The sequence below is a fragment of the Gallinula chloropus genome (assembly GCF_964237585.1).
Source record: "Gallinula chloropus genome assembly, chromosome: 1".
Classification (NCBI taxonomy): Eukaryota; Metazoa; Chordata; class Aves; order Gruiformes; family Rallidae; genus Gallinula; species Gallinula chloropus.
In genome coordinates this window covers 9,902,557-9,924,391 of record NC_140085.1, presented here as the reverse complement: position 1 = coordinate 9,924,391, position 21,835 = coordinate 9,902,557, and the positions used below count along the sequence as shown (strand labels likewise).

The following is a 21,835-nucleotide window of genomic DNA, read 5'->3' as shown; positions in this document are numbered from 1 at the left end:
AGTGTGAAGGTCTCTGCCAGCAGAACCAGGCATTTCACTACATGATCTCAGAGCATAAGGCACTGAGAAGGAGACAAAGACAACAAAAGAAATGTGGTATCTCGGTAAAATACAGACAGGAGAAAATACCCAGCAGAGGAAGAGGAAGTAACCCAGAGACAGAAGTTGTAAGGAACAAATTGTCAGGGAATTTAAACACTCTATCTGCATGTGAGTTCAGCGCTCCCTTCACCTCCCATCCCCAGTACCTCTGCATCCATTTTCACTTTCCTTGGGAAAGGTTTGTTGTTTAAAGGTAATATATTATGGACATATCCATACACTTTGAATATTGTTCTTTGACCAAAAAAAACCCCAACAAAAAACAGTTGAAAGGAGAAAATGAGTCTTTAAAAAGTTATTTTCCAGTGATAATCAAGGTGGTGTTTTTTTCTTTTTTTTTTCATTTGTGAAAGCAGGGTGGACTGGGACTTTAAAATCCTTTCAGTTTGATAATGTGAATGAAAATGAATGCAAGTTTCAAAAAGTTCTCCATACGCACGAAAGTATTACTTGAAAATAAATCTTAAGGAAGAGGAGCACCAGAATCACCATAATGAATCGTTATAAATTCTTCCAGTTAATAATTCTAGTTATTATAATGGGCAGCTTAATACCAGGAAACTTTTTTTTTGTCTATATAAACTAAACACTGGTTTATGCCCTAAAGCCTGAGTTTATAAATACATACATACAGCAGAAAGCATAAGTGATTGCATATGGTACAGAATGATTGAGGTAGGTATTCATAAAGAAAATTAGGTACATCATGTGGGAGTTACTGCAGTCCTCAAAGCCCCCCATTCATTTATCTTGTCTGCTCCAGGAGAGGATTTATCTTCATTTATATTTCAATAAATGGTATAAGGTTTCCCCATGAGCTGTAGGTTCTGCCTTTGGCCCTGAACAGAAGTACCTCTACTTAAAACCCAAGCAGCTCAGCTCCTACATCATGCCTGAGACCTTTAAGCATAGCCTGGGAGGTTTTTCTTTCTCTGTCCTGACAGAAGGAACTTTAGATAATTACTTTCCTTTGTTTTTACAGTGTAACTGCTGGATCTGCTTCTGCAAGCAGTTCTGCAATGGTGTGATTGTCAAGATTCTCCAAACCATGGCCAAAGAAACAGTTTGTGTTCTGTCCTGGCTCTGCAGTGATTGAAGCACTCACCCCAAGCATGGGGCATGATTTAGTTTGTTTCTTTGCATGAAGGAATATGGACTATATGCTTCACCAAAGCCCGAGCAGACAGTACAGGCTTTTGAAGTATTAGTTTGGCCTATAAAGGCACAACAACATCCAGCTGAAGCCATTCTACCTTTTATGCAGGAGTTAAAGGTTTGGCTGCCTGGAAGCAAAAGTGCCCTGGAAGTTTCCTGGCACTCCTTAGTGAGAAAACGGATTTAACTTCAGGTACCTTATAGATATTTCCACTTCCTCTGACCTTGGCTAAGAACGGTATGGGGTTCACATCCCCAGCTCCACATTGAATCTAAAGTGGTTTAAAACATTGGCATCATACTGTGGTAATGCTGCCAAAGCACCAACCTCATTGCTACCTCTGCTGTACTAAACTCCTATTTGTGAACAAGTTGAGAAATTATTAAACTGTCGCTTACATTCAGAGTGTGACTTAAAGTCAAAGAGGTCCAGTGTGTTTGGACAGAGCTCTTAAGTCTAAAGTTCAGTCCCAGATTTTATATACTATGTATGAGGGCAGAGGGCCTGTCTTGAAGAGAAGATAAAGTGTTAATTAAGTTTTCCAGAAGGGCACCCACTATATGAAGATCAATATGTCTGACTTACTAACCAAACATACACATTTGTTTTTTAAGTTTTTGAATATTTATATATCAGATTGATAGAAGGGCTTATGCAGAGAGAGATTAGCCTGAAAAAATAAATTACAGAGAAAATGTCTGCAACCAAAAGCATAGGAGCCAAATGCAGAAAGATTGAAAAACAAACACTACAGATATGTAAGAGTGATTAGGCTGTGTTATGCAGACTTTTCCCGGACAGTTACAAAAATAAAGTCCATCCATCTGTCAAAACATCTGCTCCACATATGAAAATTAAAACAGAATTTAGGTGGTTTTTATGAGTTTCCAGTAATTATCTCTTCTCCAGAAGCCTGGAAGTTACATCCTTCGATCCGGATTACTGACGCAGCAAAGAGTTTTTAAATGAAATCTTTTTAACTGGAAGTTTAAGTGTAAGTCCCGGTGACCAACTAATATCCAACTAATTCTCCTTACTTTAAGAAAGCTGGGGTTTTGATTTTGGGTTTCTGTTGTTGTGTTGTTTGGTTTGGTTTGGGGATTTTTTGTTTTATGTTGTTGGTCTTTGGGGTTCTAAGGAGGGGGGGCAGGTTGGGTTGGTTGGTTGTTTTATTTTTTTAACCAGCATTGATAACCTACTACTTCTCAGATACTACAGCAAATGCAAATGGCCAGATTATGCAAGGCAATAAGTAGAAGCCCAAATAATCCATTATAGTATCATTAGCTTCAACAGTTTTCTGCTGTTTTAATTCAGAGCTCGTAATACATTCTTCCTTTATTTCAGGCTTCACACATAGCCAAGTGATTAGAATATCAGAAGATTTGTTCTAAACTGGATGGGCAAGGGGATTTAAAGCTATCATCTAACAGCTGAACAAACAAAATAAATACATGTTTTGTCTTTCAAATCTAAGTGGATGGACAGTTTCCATATAAAGCCCCGTGCATGAGTTTAATTAATATGTTTACTTTTTATTTTTCTTTCTTTCTTCTGTCCAATTAGTTGAATTCTCAAGTGGCAAGGGCAGGGATATCCATGGAGAATAAGTAATCCCTGATATTACTGCTGTCATTCAAATTTATCACACCACTGAAAGATGTTGAGGGCTTATCAGGGAGCTTTTAAATTTCTCTTTTTTGCTAGTGGGCTACTGCCAGCTGCCATCCATTCAGTCTGTATTGACTAGGTATCTTTTTCAGCATACAGCAGCGTTGTTTCAAGGAAAATATTTCTGGCGTGTTAGTGCAATACACATATGAGTCTCTCAGCTAGAGCTTCCAAACACTTCACCACATCGGTGAACACATGCAAGGAAGTCCTCTCCAGGGTGAGCTCTACACGGCATATGCTTTCATGGTTCTCACTGCTTGTGTGCAGGTTTTAGTAAAATGCAGGAAGACTTTAAAAATTGCAATGGTTTACCCTCTTTCTACTACAATAACACTTAGAAAAATATTGGTCAAAGAGTACAGTCTGCCTAAGGAGGCCCAGAATAGGCAGGGAACAAAGCAAATTATTCCAGGTCTGTTAAAAGGCAACGATCTTTTAAAATTTTATTTTATTGGAATAAGCTAGTTGGCAACACTGCTGCAAAGCTATTGTGCTAAGCTGCATTGGCAGCAGCAGGAAAGTCCCTGAGTATTAGGAGCTTTGCACAGGCCCTAATGGGTAGGGGAGTGATGCCTGGCACCTGCACTCAATGAGATAACCTTCCAGCTGAACCTGTATAGGCAGGTGTATGATTTTAGAACAGGGGAGGCCAGCTGGCATGAAAACATTTGCAGGCTATGATTTATTACTATGTACCCCTTGCAGTTTGGATCAATAACATCATTTCCATATCTCTTTTTTTTATTATTGTTCCTTGTAATCAGCAGGATCAATGTTTTAAAGCCCTGCCCTCTGAAAAAGTCAGTCCAAAGTGCTGAGAGGAGTTAGTTGAGAAGCTAATGTATCAGGGTCTGTGTTACAGAAAGGGATTTCTATTAACTTAGTTCTCGGGGATTACATCTCCATTAGTCAAAGCCTTATACGCAGTGTATATTGCATCACTCTCAAATCCAATATAAACCTAGAATATGGTGCTAGGTAAACAAAACACCTAGTCTCTTATAGATCACTCTTATTTTGTTGATCAGATTCTAATTATGCCTGTCTTCCCGCCCCAGATCTTTAAAAAACTGTCAGATCCCCAGATTCAGTGGCCGTTGTACTGAATTTTCTGAAAGGCCTTATACTGGATTGTGATCTGGAGGACTTGACCCCTCTGAAGAGACCAGGAATGACACTACCCTTAGGAACGGTGACCAATGCCAACATTACAAAGGAACCCTGGATTAATTCCATATCTAGATTTTCCACTGCTGTCAAGATGTGCCCTGAGAAATTTCAGGCTGAAGGTGCTGATGAGGGTTGATAAGACATTTTTGGTTGCCTAGTACAACTTACTGTACTTATCTTTCCAATTAAGTTATGCCTGTTATCTGTCTGTATTTTTGATATGACAAGAGTTCATGAGAATATTTTAAATGTATAATTAACTCAAGTTGCAGGATGTCTGCATGAATTTAAACCATTAAAGCATCAAGACAGGAAAAAAAAAGAAGCCAAATAACAAAGTATATGATAAAAAAAAGCCACTGAAAAAAAGCAGATATATCCTGGTTCCTTCAAGTCACATAGCTGCATGCCACATAAACAAACAGTTGTATTGCCAGCACACTTGCACAGCAGATGGAAAGCTCCTCTGGTTTTTCCTTTGTGTTAGTGAGGGTGAAACACAGAATGTTTTCCTGCTTGCCTACCTACCTACTTGCAAATCTGGTGGTCACTATTGATATTTGGTCATTTGGCCCAATGTTTTCCACTAAGGCTAAGCATGAGTTTAGCTAAGCTAGTTGGGATACTCCTAGGGTCTGCCCTGAAACAGTCCTAAAACCAGAAGTCATTAGAAGAAGTCATTATAAACCATGTTTTAAAGATGCCTCCCTTGACTCCAAGGACCAAACACATCAGACCTTCAAATCTTTGTCGTTAGCACTAACCATGTGAGCTAGCGATCTTAAGAAATAAGAATTATCCGATGTTTTCAGCATTCAGCATGTTCAAATTACAAGATGTGTTTGCAGTCCTTAAATCTTCATCCAGCAGATGCAGATAATAATTGTTCTGGACCTGTGAACAGCTAAAAGGATGCCAAGAAAAGGCTGCAGTGCTAAATACCTGATTTAACGACCATCTCATATTTTCGTACATCTGGTTAATGCACAGTTAACAAGACAAAACAAAGTATTTTGTGGATGCAGTCCAGCAAACAAGGGGGTTTTCAGGATTTCACAGCCACAGCACGATTGTTGCACATTAAACCTTTCCATGACTGCTAGCAAACTTCCTTTATTTTGAATTATTTTGTTTTTCAGTTTTATATACTTCCTACAGCATAGTATTACTTTATTTAAGGAATAGAAGAGTATTACAGGAATAACTCAAAACACTGGGAAGCCTTGAGGTCAAGCAGAAGGCAGCTCGCTTCTGCCCATAACTTTAAAACAAAATTGGTTTTGCTCTGTAGAGTAAACCTGTCCCACATTTTACCATTAGCAAAGACGCGAACAATACCGCTTGGTTTCAGCTCAAGCAGTCTCACCAAACCCAGAAGCAATTTAAGTTGCGACCACAGTCTAGATCTAAAGAGTCTCTCTCATCTATCTCTCCTATCTGGGTGGGGTAATCACCTGTCTCCTGGAGAAATCAGATTACACTCCTCCTTTCTGAATAGGATCAACACCTGCTAATTGGGTGGAGCATTTCAGACAAACAGGTTGTCAAGCCTGTTATAGGCACATAAAGTATTTAGACTCCGTATCACCCAGTTTGACTTCATTCAGCATATTACAGCCATATCCTGTGATGACTTCCGCTCATGGCAGCCTAAGATGAATATACTCAAAACTTCTGTGTCAGAGGGAAGCAAAAGACTATTGCACCTATAAGGGACACTTGCTTAGCAATATGTGTGCCTGCAAGTAAACATGCTCTGTAAATTGGACTATGAACTTGCATGTGCTTTACTGTGGGAATCTGGAAATTTCAGTGGGGATATTAAACTAGTTTAAATGCCACAGAGAGATGTTGAACAGAGAATCCTGAAGTGACAGAAACCTAGTGTTCCCACTCAGCAAAACTTTGACACCAAAGTGAAATTGCTGAAATGAGAGTTTGCTTCAGCAATGGGGTTTCTTTTCCTGTTTCACTTTTTTCTTTTGTTTGTTTATTTTGTTTGGCTTTTTTTTTAATATTCATGATATATGTATAGTAACCTAAAATTTTGAAAGTCATCAATCAAGAATGAATTACCCAAGAGAAAAATAGATCAATAGATTATCTGATACAACACAAATTACACCACTCCGTCTGAAAAAAAACACCAAACCAACAAACCAAAAAAACACAAAAACCTGAAAGATACAGATTCTCACTTTAATTACTGTTCTTATTTTTCTTGTTCTTCACAATACAAAACTTTCTCTACACTGAAAGGCTTCTTTTAAATATCTTCCCTTGACATGAAGAATAAGCAACTTAATAAGGCATTAGGACACAGGAAATAACTGCATATTATTTGCTAGGTTATTTTAAGAGCTTAATCTTTAATTAGTATTTAATAATTTTACTTTTTACAAAAAAAAAGGGGACTTGTGTGCAGCAGAGAGGAATTTAGTAGACCTGCTTTTGAAATAGGACTTAGTTTTAGACTAAGTGACATCTTGAGTATAGATGAACTGTGATGCGTGATCTTTCAGAGTAGACCTATACTTAATTTTTAAACTAGCCTCTTTTTCCTAAAGCAACAGAAAATAAACAAACAAACTGAAACGAATCAACTAAACTACCCTCCCCAGTTTATTTGCTAAAATAGAAAAAATATGAAGCAAATTCGGGGTAAAAAAAGGCATGCACCAAGTGAAAGGCTTTTGTCTGAATTCATGAGCTTCAGAATGAAACCCTGAAGTAAAACAGGCTAAGAATATTGATAATTTTTACTAGTTATCCAGTTAATGTGTTCCTCTGTAAAGCAACATACAAAGAATAAATTTACTCTATCTTCTGATGCAATAAATCATAACAAGGTATTACCCAAAATAATTATGAAATAGAAATGGCTAGTAACTCAGACATAAATAAAAGTTTTTCTCAGACTTTGCCAATGTCAGACTAGTGCTCATGAGGAACACCATCGATAAACAATTAAACCCCGTAATTTTGGGAATGATTTTGCTTTCATTTTCCTTTCCTTTTGCTAACTCTGTGACTTTGTGTTTCAGAACCAACAAAGTTCTGCAAGACTGCACTGAATCTGATGAATATTAAGTTTCCTTCAGAGGCAAATTTCTATAGTCACACCTATAAAGAGCAAAATAAGCCCAAAATTGGAAAATTAGCTTTCTTTTTGATCTATATCAATTTGTTCCCTATACTCGAAGACTTAAATGACTTCCCATAATACCTAAATGGGTAAAATATGAAAATCTGAACAACTGCCAACTTAATTCTTCCTCTCTATAAGTACACAAGTTATTACCTTACAGTAACTGATTTGCCTTGGTCAGTTCATATAAAGAAATATATGCAAATGCCTAAATGAATACAAGCTGTATGCTCAACATCTCAACTAAGAGCCATAAATGCTGGTGGGTGTGTTGTGGGGGTCCATCCAAGAACTGGAGCTGGCACAGTCAGAATTTCCTGTGGGGGAAATTCTGTTAGAGAGGACTTTGAAAGACTCCAGTGTAATACACTCCTTTTTATCCAAGCTCAGTTCACCTCTAACTTTGTTTTAATTTTTTTTCCCCTATCTGTTTTTCTGTTTGTAGCCTATGGAAAGCAGTTTTGTGCGGCAGCAATATTAAAGCAGAACATGGTAAGAAATGCCTTGGTAGGAAATCACACCCACATTCAAGGTCATGGATAAAATTAAGGAGTGAACAACCCTCAAGCTAATAATCCCAGTGTACTAACTGGAACAGGCAGTAGAGTTGAAAGGGATATGCAGTGGCATTCTTTGTCTACAAATGGCTCATACATAGGTCACATTTTCCCTTGCAGTAGATGATGCTGAGAGTAAATTATGTCCCTAACCTCACTTGAGATCCATTGCTTTGGATTGTTGTTTACTTTATCCCTTCCTACCCCAAGGGGATGTTCATCTTTCCCTTTTCCTCAGGCTGGGTTGGGTGGGGGTCCTGGGTCTTTAAGCTCTGTTAAAGCCAGAAAGAAAACAAGGTTCGAGGTGAGGGCTGGGGATGGAAAAGCTGGAAATCTGGCTGTAGATTTCCTCCAACAGAAAAACTCTGACAGAAAGGGACGAACTCCTCTTTGGCACACCCAAAGACCCTGAAGTAATTTGACTGGAAAAACTGTGCCTGTCAGATGAATTTAGAAGCAGGCTTTCTAGATCCAGCCAGCATTGTAGATTTAATTTTCAGATTCCATCTTCAGATCTTTGTTTACAATAACAGATGAAAAGAATTACTTTTACTTTCTGCCTCCATGTTCTTCTATTTTCCCTAAGGCAACATCAGTAATAAAATAAGTCAAAGGGAATAGTGCTCATTTATTGCCAACTTTGTTTTTCCAAAGTATCACCAGATATGGCTAAGGGACCACCACTTTTTCTCTTTTACTTTTTCTTCTCTCTTTCCAAATTAAATCATTGCAGACTGATAGATCTATTATCCTATGGAATTGCTAATCTTCCTGTGATTTAGGGAGTGGCTGGAAAAATTAAAAGGAAGCATAAACTGAGATGGCATATGATATTTGGATTAAATTATCGTCATAACAAATGAGATGGTGAATTAAATTACAGCCATGTGATTCTACCTGCATGAACCATAAACTCAATAATTAAGTGCCAGCCACACTCAAATGCAAAGAAACATGCACAGAATAGAGCTGTATCATGTGTAGTGTAAAAAAAATCTTGCTGCTTCTTAATTGGGAATAGGTTTCTAGTCTAAAAAAAAAATAGTGAATTATCTTCAAGAGAACTATCAAGTATTAAAAAGTCAATCACAGTTAAAGTCAGATAAGAGTTAATAACTAGGTAAAATTAAATGACACTTAAATAGCCCTAGTAGATGTTTATCTCCTATAAATTATAATGCAGTCAGTGCTGATACACACACACTCAAGCTGAGGCACTTCAGCCTTTAGGGGAATGACAAGGAAGTGTAACGTTCTGCCTATCCTGTTTGTTCATGTGACAGAGCATATGTAGAAGCTTGTCGGTACCAAGTAAAAGTACTTGGTTCTCTTTATATCAACATTCTCACCAGAAGTGTCCAGAGAGAAGCTGATTTCACACAGCATGCAAAGTGTGTGTGTCTGTCATCATGTAGCTTGTCCTATGTGACATTGTTAAAGTAGCCATTGAAATACTAAAGATTTTTACATGTCAAGGCCAGAAAGGACCCTGGCAACATTTTAATTTGAGCTGGGATCTTTAAAAGTGGCTAAACAAATTTACAGTCAAATCACACTTGAAAATAACATCCTAAGGTGCCCTTCAGAAACACATCTTTAAAACTTTCAAGCCATAGAAGTGCATCATACCCTTTAATAGGGACTTCTCTGATTAAATGTGCACCAAGTGCCCCTGCCAAATATAGTGCAGAGATGAACTGCCTAGAAAGCAGCCAAAACCTTTAAAACAATAACAAATTAATAGTTTAAAGGCTAGATGAGCTTTCCAGTCAAGGAGCTATCCCTACTCTACCCCTACCTGAAAAACTAACTTGTGTTTCTGGCAACTTTTGTAAATCACCCAAGCTTTGCTTTGCTGGTTTATGACATCTCAGGAATGTCAGTGCAGAATTGTAGCCACAGGTTTTTTTTTGCAGTTACCTATTATTTAACCCATATGTAATGCAGAGGTTGCCATGTGTTTCTATGGGTCCCAGGTGCCTGTGAGATCTTAAAATCAAAATATTGAGGCTCACTAGTGAGGGATATGACTAACAACATGTCTGTACTGTAAGTTCAGTATAAAAGCTGAGAAGTATTCCATAGAGACTTTGTCTTCTTTGATCATTACCAAGGTCTGGTCAGGAATCGTGAGAAATATTCACAGGATTTACAGCAACCAGAATAGATCAAATGAGAGACTGAAGTCCAGAATAGCAAGAAATCCTCACAGAATTGCTTATTTAGTTATATTACGTGAGCAAATATTTTATTCGTTATTTATAGTCTTTAATTTTTCATGAACATTGTTACTTTGGTGCTTCTGATACTTTATACTGACAAAATGGAAATATATTGTAATATTAAGTACTTATGTGGGACAGTAATTACAATTTTATTGGAAAAAAATTCTATATTTTGTGGGAAATTGTAGCAGTTCACTTCTCTCAGAGAAGTCCTGGTGTAAGTAAGTATTGCATAGATGGGGAGAGTCTTTAAGCCTCTCTTCTCAGCTTACCCATATAAAAAAAGGTTTATCTATCTATACAGTGAGCAAGCTGAACTAATTAACATATACTAAGCTCTTTAAGAAACAGAACTGAAAATGACTGCTTAAAGAAGAAAGGGATATGAGGAGAATAGGAACGGTCCATGCCGGCCACTCTCCTCAAATCCCCAAATCCCGTGTGGACTGTCCTGAGCTGCAAACCTGCTGCGCCTAGATTGGCATGACTGACAGTGTCAGTGTAAGGAATCCCTCTGAAGGGGTGAAAATGACAGTAAATTACTTCTTATAATTATGAGAGGAAATCTCGGAGGTCACAGATGAGGTTAACAGTGGGACAGAGCTGGGGTTATACTTGTGCTGCAGCTGCTGCAGTGCACCTGGGCTGTTAGTGGGGACTTGCATTTTCAGCACTGGCTTCCCCTGGAGATCAATAATTGAATTTTTTTTTAAAAAGCAAAGACCTCAATGCAGAAGTATAGACTGTCATATAGAAAGTTTTGGACCATCACAAGTGAAGAGCATCTAATCTCTTAGCAGCGGTGCATGCTGAAAGGAAGATTAACTCAAGCATGGTTATACACCACTTTATTTGTCCTCTATTTCTCTTGTTCCCTGTAATGAGGGTCTGTTGAGTTATTTTTACAGCCTTTATGTTTCACACTCCCAAGGTAGTGACACTGGCTTTAGAGAATAAATGAGGGAGGAATAATAAATTTCTTAAATTATCTGTAATCTTTATCAGTAATTACAGTTAAAGAGGTTACAATAAATACTTCGTTTGTAACGCAGTTTTATGGCAAGTATAGGTAGCTGTTAGTAGTTAAAGATGATGATCTGAATACACTAAGATATATATTCCATCTTTCTACTTGCTTGCCAAAACTGGATCCACATTACACATGAGCTATGTAATTATTTTGTTATTTCTCACCCACATTTGTGGAGAACTCTAAAAAAAGAAAAAGAAAAAGAAAAAAAAAGCAAGCAAAACCACTCCAACAACCCATACATCTGAAAAAAGTTTGTGAAAACAAATTATTTGATTCTAGCAACATTTTGCTGTACTGCTGTGACCCTCAGTTTGGGCTGCACTGTGTCCTGAGCTCCAGGCTCCTGTTCTGCCTTACTCTTTCCTACCAGCTTGTGGGAATGCGGCTTCTAACGCACAGGATCAGAGAAGGCAGATGGTGTGTGAGGGTCACACACTGTGTGGGGGGTGGTATGGGCTCCACCTTTTACTCGTGATCAGCACATGTATCTGACCTAATACCATTGGAAGCAAAATAATCATGGTGAATAAAATTGTTATGGTATAAATAGTCCTCTCCAGGTTAGCATAGATGATGGGAACCAGAACTTTCCAGCCCACTCCAGAGTAACAGCGTATCTATTTACACTGAATGGATAGGAATCAGCGCAGTCCAATGTATAAAACATGCCCTTTCTTAATGTTGTGATTTTCTAAATAAATTATTAAAAAAAATAAAGTACACTTTCACTTTAGGTGCTAACTCTCCTATAAATTTTCTAGGTTTCCAACCCAGTTATTCATAAATGCACATAATGTAATAACATAATACTTAGCATAAGATCAAGCTGTGAGGTTAGTTAATTTGCTCAAGACTTTTAACAATGGCCTTATTTTTCATATCCTGAAATATTAGATATTTTAGTCCTCACCTTGCAATGTACTCCTGAAAATTATTTTGAAACATGAAGATGGATTAATTTAAATGTATTATTTCTGTGTCATAAGATAGCCCAAGTATCTGGCACTTTAGCTACCCCTTCATATATATAGCTTAGCCCATATTTCATAGCTTTTACCTAATCCACCTCTACTGTTCCCAAATGGCTTGCAATGAAGACAACTGTCCTCTACGGCCTAGGTAAAGACTGATGAAACTATTTTTATTATGACCTAGGAAATTTTTTAAATGGAGCTCTCTAGAGACATATGGTTGGCATTATGAATATTTTACAGAATCATCTCTGAAAATCAGGCCAATAGCGTATACACGCGAGGCCAAGCTCCACTCTCTGTTACACCTTGGCAACTACATTGATTTCCCATTTGGCTATGCTACTCAAGTATTTGTTTGGCTTACTATATGCATGCATTTTTTTATCTTTTTTTTTCCCCTTCTTCAGCCCTGTCTTCCCATTTCTTATATAGTTCTTATAAAGAAGGCAGTTATTATCAGCGTGGAATGATTGTTATTTGGGGTCTACTGGCTGTGTCTCTCCTATATCATAAATACAGGGAATAAGATGTACACAGGGATGAGGGAAAATGTACAGAAAATTATGCCTAATGTAAGACCATCTTCCCTGAGACAGCAAAAACTGATGCAGAATGTTAAAACCACTATGACCACAATCTTGCTCTGAACTCCATGCAGGAAAGAGCTCAGGGAAACCCACTGATTCCAGTGAGATGACACAAAGAGAAAGCAGTTCTTGGAACTCACTGTAGGAGTGGGACCTGGAGCAGAAAAAAAATAGGTCAAAATATTATGTACTCTGAGATCAGGAGAGAAGTATACAAGGGTTAGTATTTCCCATTCTGAAGTTTCTCCTCCTTTCTCTTTCTTGTTTGTTTTTTTTTTTTTCTTTTTTGTAGATAATTTCTATTCCATTTGCATTATCTGACTTTATAAGTTGAAACCTTTGGTCATGAAGACAAAATTTCATTATTTCGAATATGAAGGCTGAGACAACTCACGACTGAAGTTAACATCAGATGTGTGATCTTACAGGGAAGAAAAATACTTTAAGAATCAACACAATAAGACATAATTAAATATTTAAAATATTTTATAAAGGAAAAAAATGCTAAAAATATTTGTACTTACCAGAATATCTTTTCCAGCCCACTTGCACTCGTCCCTTCGGGAATGAGATACAGGCCAAACAATCTAAAGACATAGAACAAAAATCACATTGTGTTATTTCATGCTCCAATGACCACAAATTGCAGACCAAATGCTACAGATTGTCTTTACCCAGTTTCTCTTTTCTCCATTCTTTTCCACATTTCCTTTTCTTCCATAAAATTTGTCAACAAAGAAATTAAATTGTAGGAGCAAAATAGAGATAATAGGAGTCACAGTAAAATCAGTATTGAAATATAGTCTATATTGTGCATATCTCATCTTGAATACTAATGATAAGGGGGTTGACTCTCCATAAAGTGAGTATTCTTCCACTGTTTTAAATCTGATGGAATAGAATGGAGACTCTGAGAAAAATATTGCTGGTACTTCTTAACAGTAAATTGGATTTATGTGAAATGTGATTTTGTGTCAGAATTACATCAGAAAATAGGAGTTTGCCTCTTCAGCGTATCTATTAGTTCATGCTTTTATTAGGTTTAGTTAATTAAATAATTTAAAAGAAGTTATGGTATTTGAAAAGCATCACACCATCAAAATAGAAATGTTTATGCTGTTCCTACAGAGCCACCCTAACACAAGTAAACCTAAACTTAGGTTTACTGTAGTGTTTGCTTAGAAGAAAATGGATCTCACCTCATATAGAGAAAATCCAGAGACCCTCACAGTCAATTATTCATGTTTTTTTTGAAAAGCTTTTAGGAATTACATATAGAATAAAACATGATCTTCCCATAAAATGCCAGGCTATTCATTTGGGAGCCTCAGATAATGCAATATGAATGGCCATAAGTCTGGATTACAACCTTGGTGTTCAATATAGTTTGCTAAAAGAAAGTAAAAGACGAAGTATTCAAAAGTAAAAATAATAATAAAAAAAAGAATTAATATGGATGACAGAAAATATGAAAAGAGATGTTAGATATGACATTTGAAAATACAATTTGTAATCACATTTTAAAATTCAAAATGTTCTTAAAACTTAATAAAATCCAAACAGCAATCAAACATCATAAGTCTATAAAATAAGGCTGAAAATTTTATGAGCACATTCTCTCTCAGAGGATTCCTGCTACTTCCTGTTTCTATTCTGAGCTTAAAATGTGCAGAGACATGTGAAAATTTAAATTTACTAGGTTGAAAAATATTTAACCAAACTTCTGTGGTCTCTCAAAAGGACCAGTTCAAGTTCAGTTCAAATTTTGGGCAAATATTTCTATATTATACAAACTGGTATTCTAATCCATAAAACAAATGGCTAGGTGTTCTTATTCCTTATTCTCAAAGCACAGGTTTTCCCTCTAATTTGGCTTAAAAGATGGATAAATTGAACTGATTTAAATAAACTGGAAAGTTTGGCTTCTTGAGTTGTGTTTCTTTGCAGTCATGTGTTCCTATCAGCATTTAGACAGAAGCTCTAGTGCCTTTTTACATGGTAAGGGTAACAACCAGCAAAGTTTGAGCTCATGTGCAGCACTGGCTGCATTGTAATTTTCTTTGATGTTTCTTCCGTGATCCTCATGTCTTTAATAAGCAGTTCCCCAGGTTCTTTAAGCCTTTTGTCTATTCTTAAATTTAAAGTCTAAATTGTAAGTCTCATCTTTAAGTCTGTTGCCAACATTCAGTTCCATGTTACCAAAGGCAATTCTTTATTTGATATAGTAACATTTGTGTATAATTTCAAATAGTGTTCTTAAGGTATGTGAATATGTAACTATGTAAGATACAATTCCTCACATTCTACAGACCTGTTTTCTGCAATGGAAACACCTTCTTTCCTTTAATTATTCCAGATGTTTTGCACATTAAGCTATCAGTCCCTCAGAGAATTCAAATAAATAGCTAGTTTCCTTTATAGCTGCTCTAAAGAGAATAGAAAAGAAAATACTCAGTTTTCCTTTTATCCTTTTTCCTTGGAGAATACAAATGAATAGCCTGTCTTCCCTCTGAACAGAAAACACAAGGTATTTATTGCTATCATCTTAGGAAGCTAATAGTCAAACGGGCAAAAGGTCAGGAACACCAAGAAAAAAAAATAATAATCCCTGGGTATTGAAGCAATATATCTCTCATAAAAGGGTACTCTCTGGATTTTAAAATGTGTCATCAAAATAGTTAATATAACAAATCAAACATCCATCCTTTTGTTTACTTGCCTATCATTTTGTCTTATTAAAATAAATTAAAAATGAAAATATTTATTCAGACTCTGACAAAAGAACACAGCTGAGCCTTTTGTCAGCTTTTAATTTGTTGATAACTTTTACTGGAAAATTATATTCTTCATAAAGAATGGCAAAATTTTATGGACTTATTACTCTTTTATTAATGCTGGATCTATTTTGGCTTGAAAGCAGCAGAAGCAGAGTGCCTACAGGCGCCGAGTTAAAGGACAGACATCAATACTCTGATTCCAAAACATCTTATTTTTTCTGCTATAAAACAGAGAGTAAGAAGGACTTTTCTGTAAACTGTGATACTAGTTGTTTGGGTTTTTTAGCTGTAAACATGAAAGTATGTCTTGTTTGGGAAACAGCTGGATCATTCACTTATTTACTTTTTCACAGTCCAAAAAAAGTATTGTAGATACAGCCATAGGTTATAGGTTCATTATAAATTACTCTTTACAGAACCAGCAAATGTTTTTATTGTAATACTATTCCTGACATCCAAACACTTACTGCATAATTCATACAATGCCCAGCATAATCTGAGTAAAAACATTTCTCCAACATTAAAAAGTATGTGTTTACATTGTACAAAACATGAATGAAAGTACCTTTTGATATTCCTTGATGTTAACCAGGTTGAAAGAAAATATGTGATCCTTTGCTCCAACGTACAGCCGACCGCGTTCTTCATCCAAGAGGAACGTGTGGTAACTGGAGCTATTAGCTAGTCCATTGAAATTTATTATATTGTTGGATTCCAACATTTCTGCAAGATAAAGGTAATGATTTCATTGTTAATATGGTAAAATGAAGTATGGACTTATATTTTGACTTATACACATTTTCTTTTATGAATGTATGTTTCTGGAATAGAAACCAGTGAAAGCATTATGTACCTGGTCCCAGGAATGTAGTTGAGTATCCAAACCCAAACAGCTTGTAAGATACAGCTCTACACAACCAAAGGTCAAAACATCAGTGAAAGCAATAAAACCCTGTATGAGGTTTTAGGTGGTAAAATTCTATCCGTGTAATTCATCAACCTTTGGACAAAGTTCAGTTTTGGTCAATGAGACTTACAAGGATAAACCTGAGGATGACCGGCTGATAAAAAACCACAACTAAACACAAAATCTCCTACTTGCAGCATACAAAACTAGTTCATACAGGCCTCTAAGTTATGAGAAAGGGGATAAGAATGACTCGTTGCCAAGATAAAATAATATAAAATCTATTCTTACAGGCTTTTTTATATTCCCAATTTACTGACACAGGCAGCATGTTGTTCCCTTGCTTGGAATTATGTATTTATCAATCACAAGAATAAAACAGAAGAAAACTTCTCTAGTTCTCATACTCATTACAGAGCCGGTGCACTTGCCAAGAGCAAGGACTTTGTAATGTACAAGGATCCACAGAATCCTCCTAACTATTCACCAACATTAACAAGGACATACACATTTTCCTGAAACCGTTTTTTTTTTGTTGTTTTAAAGTTAATACAGACCATATTGGTATAAACCTCTGTGTAAACACTCTTAACACTCTTTCTTTAATCCTGTCTACCCACATTCATCTTGGGACCAAAGCCAAATCAATTCTGTCATTTCAAGGCATGCCTGCTCTAGTAAGTCATCAATAAGAAACTTTTCCTGTGATGAAAAATCCTACATAGTTCAAGCTCTGACCTTGTGATGTACAGGGGCAAACATGCAGTTTTAGGAGCAGGAGCAGTTCCACTGATGCCAGTGCAGTTCTTCACACAGCACCCATGAAGACAAAGAGAAAAGGAGTAGATACAGCAGGATCCAAGGGCTGATGGCTTGAGGGCACAGCCAGATCTTCAGGAATCAAACGTTTGTTTTGCCAGATGTGCAAGCCAAGGACAGGCATTCCTCCTCTCAAAGCAGTTGCCAAATGCCTAGCTGTCTAGGATTTGCCTAACAGTAGCAGAGCAGCTACCTGCTATGACTTCTTAGCTTTCAGCACATTGACTCCCATTTTCCACCATTACTCCAGTTGCTGAGTGGGTATAAGATAGCATCCCCCTATGCTGCTAAAACTGAAGGTGAAGACGCTGTGAAAACAGAGGCTTCTGCTTCCTTTTCTTTTAAAACTGATTTTCTTTCCTTTTCCCCCTTCATTATCTTAACCAGAACAAGGAATATGTTAGGTGGGGCTTTTTTGGGCCTGCATAATAGTGATAATTATGATTTTACAGAATTTCAACACTTGCACCTTAGTAGTCCCATAGATGTTAAACCTATTTTTCAGTTGTACCAGTGGAATTTGAAGCAGGCTGATACTCAACCATGACAAGAATTAGTAGGCAACATACTAAAGGAAGGTGGAGATAAAACTGAGTTGTGTACCATTCTGGCTTGCTTTGTCACAGTATTCTTTAAATTTAGTATTCTTTGAATTTATTTGCAAAAACTCTAGAAAGAGTTAATAACAGTGTAGCAAAGTGTCAGAGAATGCACTATATGTTATTACTTATTGTATGCTATTTTTCTGTCTAAATACAGCTATACATTTGTGCTATGGAATACTTTTTAAAATTTTTACTGCTCAAGACTTAAGTTCTATCTCTTTTTTTTTTTTATTTATTTTTTATTTAAAATAAAATGTAACAAGAAGAAATCAAATCACCCCAAGCAGTCTTGTCAAAATAATTCTTCTGGCTTCCTGCCAATTTCTAGAATTTGACTGTATTGTCCTCCGGTTCACTTATTTGCATTTTGTTAGAGACTTTACTAATTCTCTTTACATTGTAATGACTGATTCAGATGTTGAATGTCGACTCACTGAATAGTGAGTGATGCAGATGATTGATTGCTTAACTTGTCTTGGAACTCTCTTGGCTAGAAATGCTTTGCTGTCATCTGTATCTGATCATTTTTCTTATAATATAGCTGTCAAAAACCTTTGTAATTTTTTTCATCTTTCTTGGTTTGAACTTGTGTAGGTATGATTCTGCCCTTTGTGGCTGTGGTGTAAAGACAAATGTCTGCTGAAGTCAATGTTACACAAATGTAAAACTCATATAAAAAGAAATAACATCAGTTACGTACACAGCCCCTCAGTTTAAAACAAACCTGATATGATTTTGCTAATGGAGATTTCTAAGTATTCACATCTATAGACGGTGATTCATGTTTTCTTTTCTTCCTAATATTCATGAAAAATACCAGATCATAACATTGGAGTCTAAGGTTTATTACGGCCACGAGAATTACATCACAATTTTCACTGTTGATATGTCTCCATGGTGTAACTTAAAAGGACCAGGTGTAGCTGTGCATGGATTTTTAATTATTTTTCTTTTAATTTTCTATGACTCTTTACAGAATGGAACAATGTTAAAGGTAACACTGGTGAGTTTTGGTGTGAGGTTTTTTTGTGAACTTACAATTTAAAATCATACTAAACCCTAAATCCTTTTTGTCTTCTGTAAGGACATTTCTCCTAGGTTTTAGTCCAGTATTGTCATATTGTCCCATTATTGACTTTTGCAGGAAACGAACAGATTTCCAGGGTCTATTATCCCCAAAACTGGACCTAAGCATATTCCAAGAAGTGTTATTTGACATCGTATGAAGTCAGGTTTCTCCTTATCAGGAACTAAATTGAGAATATGGATTAAGAAGAAAAGTGTCATTGGTGTCTTGATGATTCTCATTCACTACTAATTTAGTTAGGATTGAGTTACATCAGAACTAAGAGGTGAAAAACAAAATAATCCCTGCAGTTCCTCTGTTGTTTATTCTAATTTACATGTATTTCTTCAGTGATGAATATTGCTTCATAAAGAATTCTAGAAAGGGCTGTTGAAGAGCAAAATAATGGAATTTGCCAAATCAATACAAATCAAGTATTCCACTTCCTCAAATTAATTAGTTTCAAATCGTTTACCATCCACTGTCTTCTCAGTATCCAGCCAGTGGCTATCACTGAGAGAATGACAGAAACAGCAGTGGCAGTGCATGCTGCCAGAAAGGCACTGACATCCATGAGTTCTGTTAAATGTTTATCAGCCATGATGGCAAGGTACATGGCTGATCAGGGCTAAAATAGACCAAGATGTACAACCAAGATTGCACTACAATGCCAAGAAAAAAAGTACTGTGTATAACCTATTTATTTTCCATTTTTTGTTGCTACTGTTCCTGTTAAATGTTGGCATATCCATGACCAATGCAAACAGATAATGGCTATCTGTACTTAAAGGTTTGGTATTTGTTGGTTTTTGTTTTTTTTTTAATTTCCCCTATGCTTTGTCCAGTTTTTTTATTGCAAAGATGGTAACATTACTCCACCAGATGTTGCAGCCAAGTACCATTTCTTCAGTAATTGCTCGAAAAGGATTTTCTTATCTCCTTTTGACACATCCTCGGCTATGGTCATTCATGTTGTTATGAACAGGACTGAATGAACCTTATAAAGCTAACCACTGCACATTATGATTATAGTGTTGTCTATAAAATGCTGTATAAGGTAGATTCAGAGTGGGTGGTGATATTTTGAAGATAATAAAGACTTCATTGCTTTTGTTATGGGTACTTACTTCCCACATTTATCAAGAGTTTTGCAGGTAGCCAAAACTAACAATTTCAAATGCACCATATCTTAGAAAAACATCATATTATAATGAATTTTCACGTGTGATGATCACTGAAACCAGCTGAAGGTTGAGTTTCTCAAGGTTTGTGGTCCAGATTCTCCTACTAACCAGTTCACTTTTGAGTACTTTCACCTTCAATTCCCAGTCCTGACTTGCTCACTCTACCTTACTCTTGTTTCTCTGACAGTGTTCAAACTTCAAGTATTTGACCTTTCTTAATGTGCCTTTCTGTAGACTTTGCATGGCTTTTCTTCTACAAACTGGCATTTTTGTTGATCCAGTCTGACTTGTGTCAGAGAATTCACTTTGGCAGGCCAAGCTGGCAAATTTACAGAAGAAAAGCAGTCCTTAATTCTTGTCTTCCTTTTAATACATGGTTATTTAATTTGCTAATGGAATCACAACTGAATAGTATGTATACACACAGAGGGCCAAATTCCTGCAATGAAATCCATGGAGATATGCATGCACAAGGAATGTATATTTGGTTTATTTTTATGACACTTTTTTGATTAAATAATAAGCCAGAAAACCACAGCTATAGCTAAGATGAATACAGTCAGACAGATTCTGAGGTTTGCTTCATCCATGGTTAGTATTCCACTGTAAACCTGGGGTTATGTCTGTGTTCCTTCAGAGTAGTTTGTCAAGAGGAGAACATAACAAAAGAAAACCAACTTATTTTTTGCTTACCTACTACCAGGCAAACTATCTTTTTAGTGAGGGAATTTGTCTATGTAACAAGTTAGAAGATTTGTGAGATTTGTCCTGTGTTCCTGTTATAACTTCACATAACATGCCGGACAAGATTATTTTTATTGATAAGGACCAAAGGCCCACATCAATTTCTAGAGAAATCAGAGAAAAGGTCTCCCAGTTTCCTCCCTAGGATTCAGATCTGGCCCTGTCCTATTGCTGGTGACTCCATGGGGTGACAGGATTATACAGGCAGTTCTGCTCGTCACAACATGCTTGTGAATCAAATGAGTGGGTTGCTGGTTACACAAAATTCTCGACCTTCATTCCTTTGCCAGCAACGATAAGATCTCGCTGCGTATCTCCTAGCAGTAGATAAAAGATGAGTCAATGCCTATTATGCCATCAAACAGGGATTTTGCTGAATTGTGAGCAGTGCCTCCCACAACGTCATGCTAGAATGTTTCCTTCTTCTCTCGCCAGGCTTTTACTTTAGCTACGGAGTATCAGGTGGACGCATGTCTGTACATGCATTGGTTGCTTACAAAGATGCATATTGTGCTTGTTCTGTTTATCAGCATGTATATCTGTCTCAATAATCCCAGGTATAAATTAGACATTACCCTTTGAGTTATTATTTGCTGAATTCTAAGATATGAATTCTACCATGCAAGGGAAGAAGTAGATATTTTAACTTCCAACCTCTCTTGTAGACTCCCCATTTTATTGCTCTGGCTGTAGGTGAAGTCAGCCCCTGTCAAACAGTTGAGGAAAAGGCATGCATTGGCAGAATATCAAGAAAGCTTCCTGCAAGGCATTAGCCTGCAGAGCTTATTTGGCAAAACCAGGCATATAAGCAGGGAAAAGGCACCAGATTTGTTGTTAGTCTGCTCCTCATCTGAAAGAGGCAATGGCTGACATGCACATGGGGGATGATTTTTCAGTGGGGTATTTCTATGTAGTAAAAAAGCTGACAGGAACGAATGCAGAGGGGTGCTCCTCAAGGTGAGCTTGACCTCATCCCAAGTCTCAGGCTTAGTAACATGGCCAGTGTCTGAAGGATAACTTTCCTCCCACAGGAGGAATCCCCCACAGGATTTTGCTACTTTATATCTCAGTTACTTTCATCCACACCTCAGACATCCCTGGGACCTT

At 36.8% G+C, this 21,835-nt stretch overlaps 1 protein-coding gene across 1 annotated transcript in view; it reads right to left on the bottom strand.

The window, feature by feature from the left end:
- Positions 1-21,835, bottom strand: part of SEMA3A (semaphorin 3A) — a gene marked incomplete at both ends in the record, with an annotated part of 169,519 nt that overhangs the window by 103,615 nt on the left and 44,069 nt on the right. The window contains 2 exons of the mRNA XM_084268648.1: positions 13,151-13,213; positions 15,969-16,126. Coding sequence (XP_084124774.1) covers positions 13,151-13,213; positions 15,969-16,126 — 221 coding nt within the window. The remainder of the gene's footprint in view (positions 1-13,150; positions 13,214-15,968; positions 16,127-21,835) is intronic.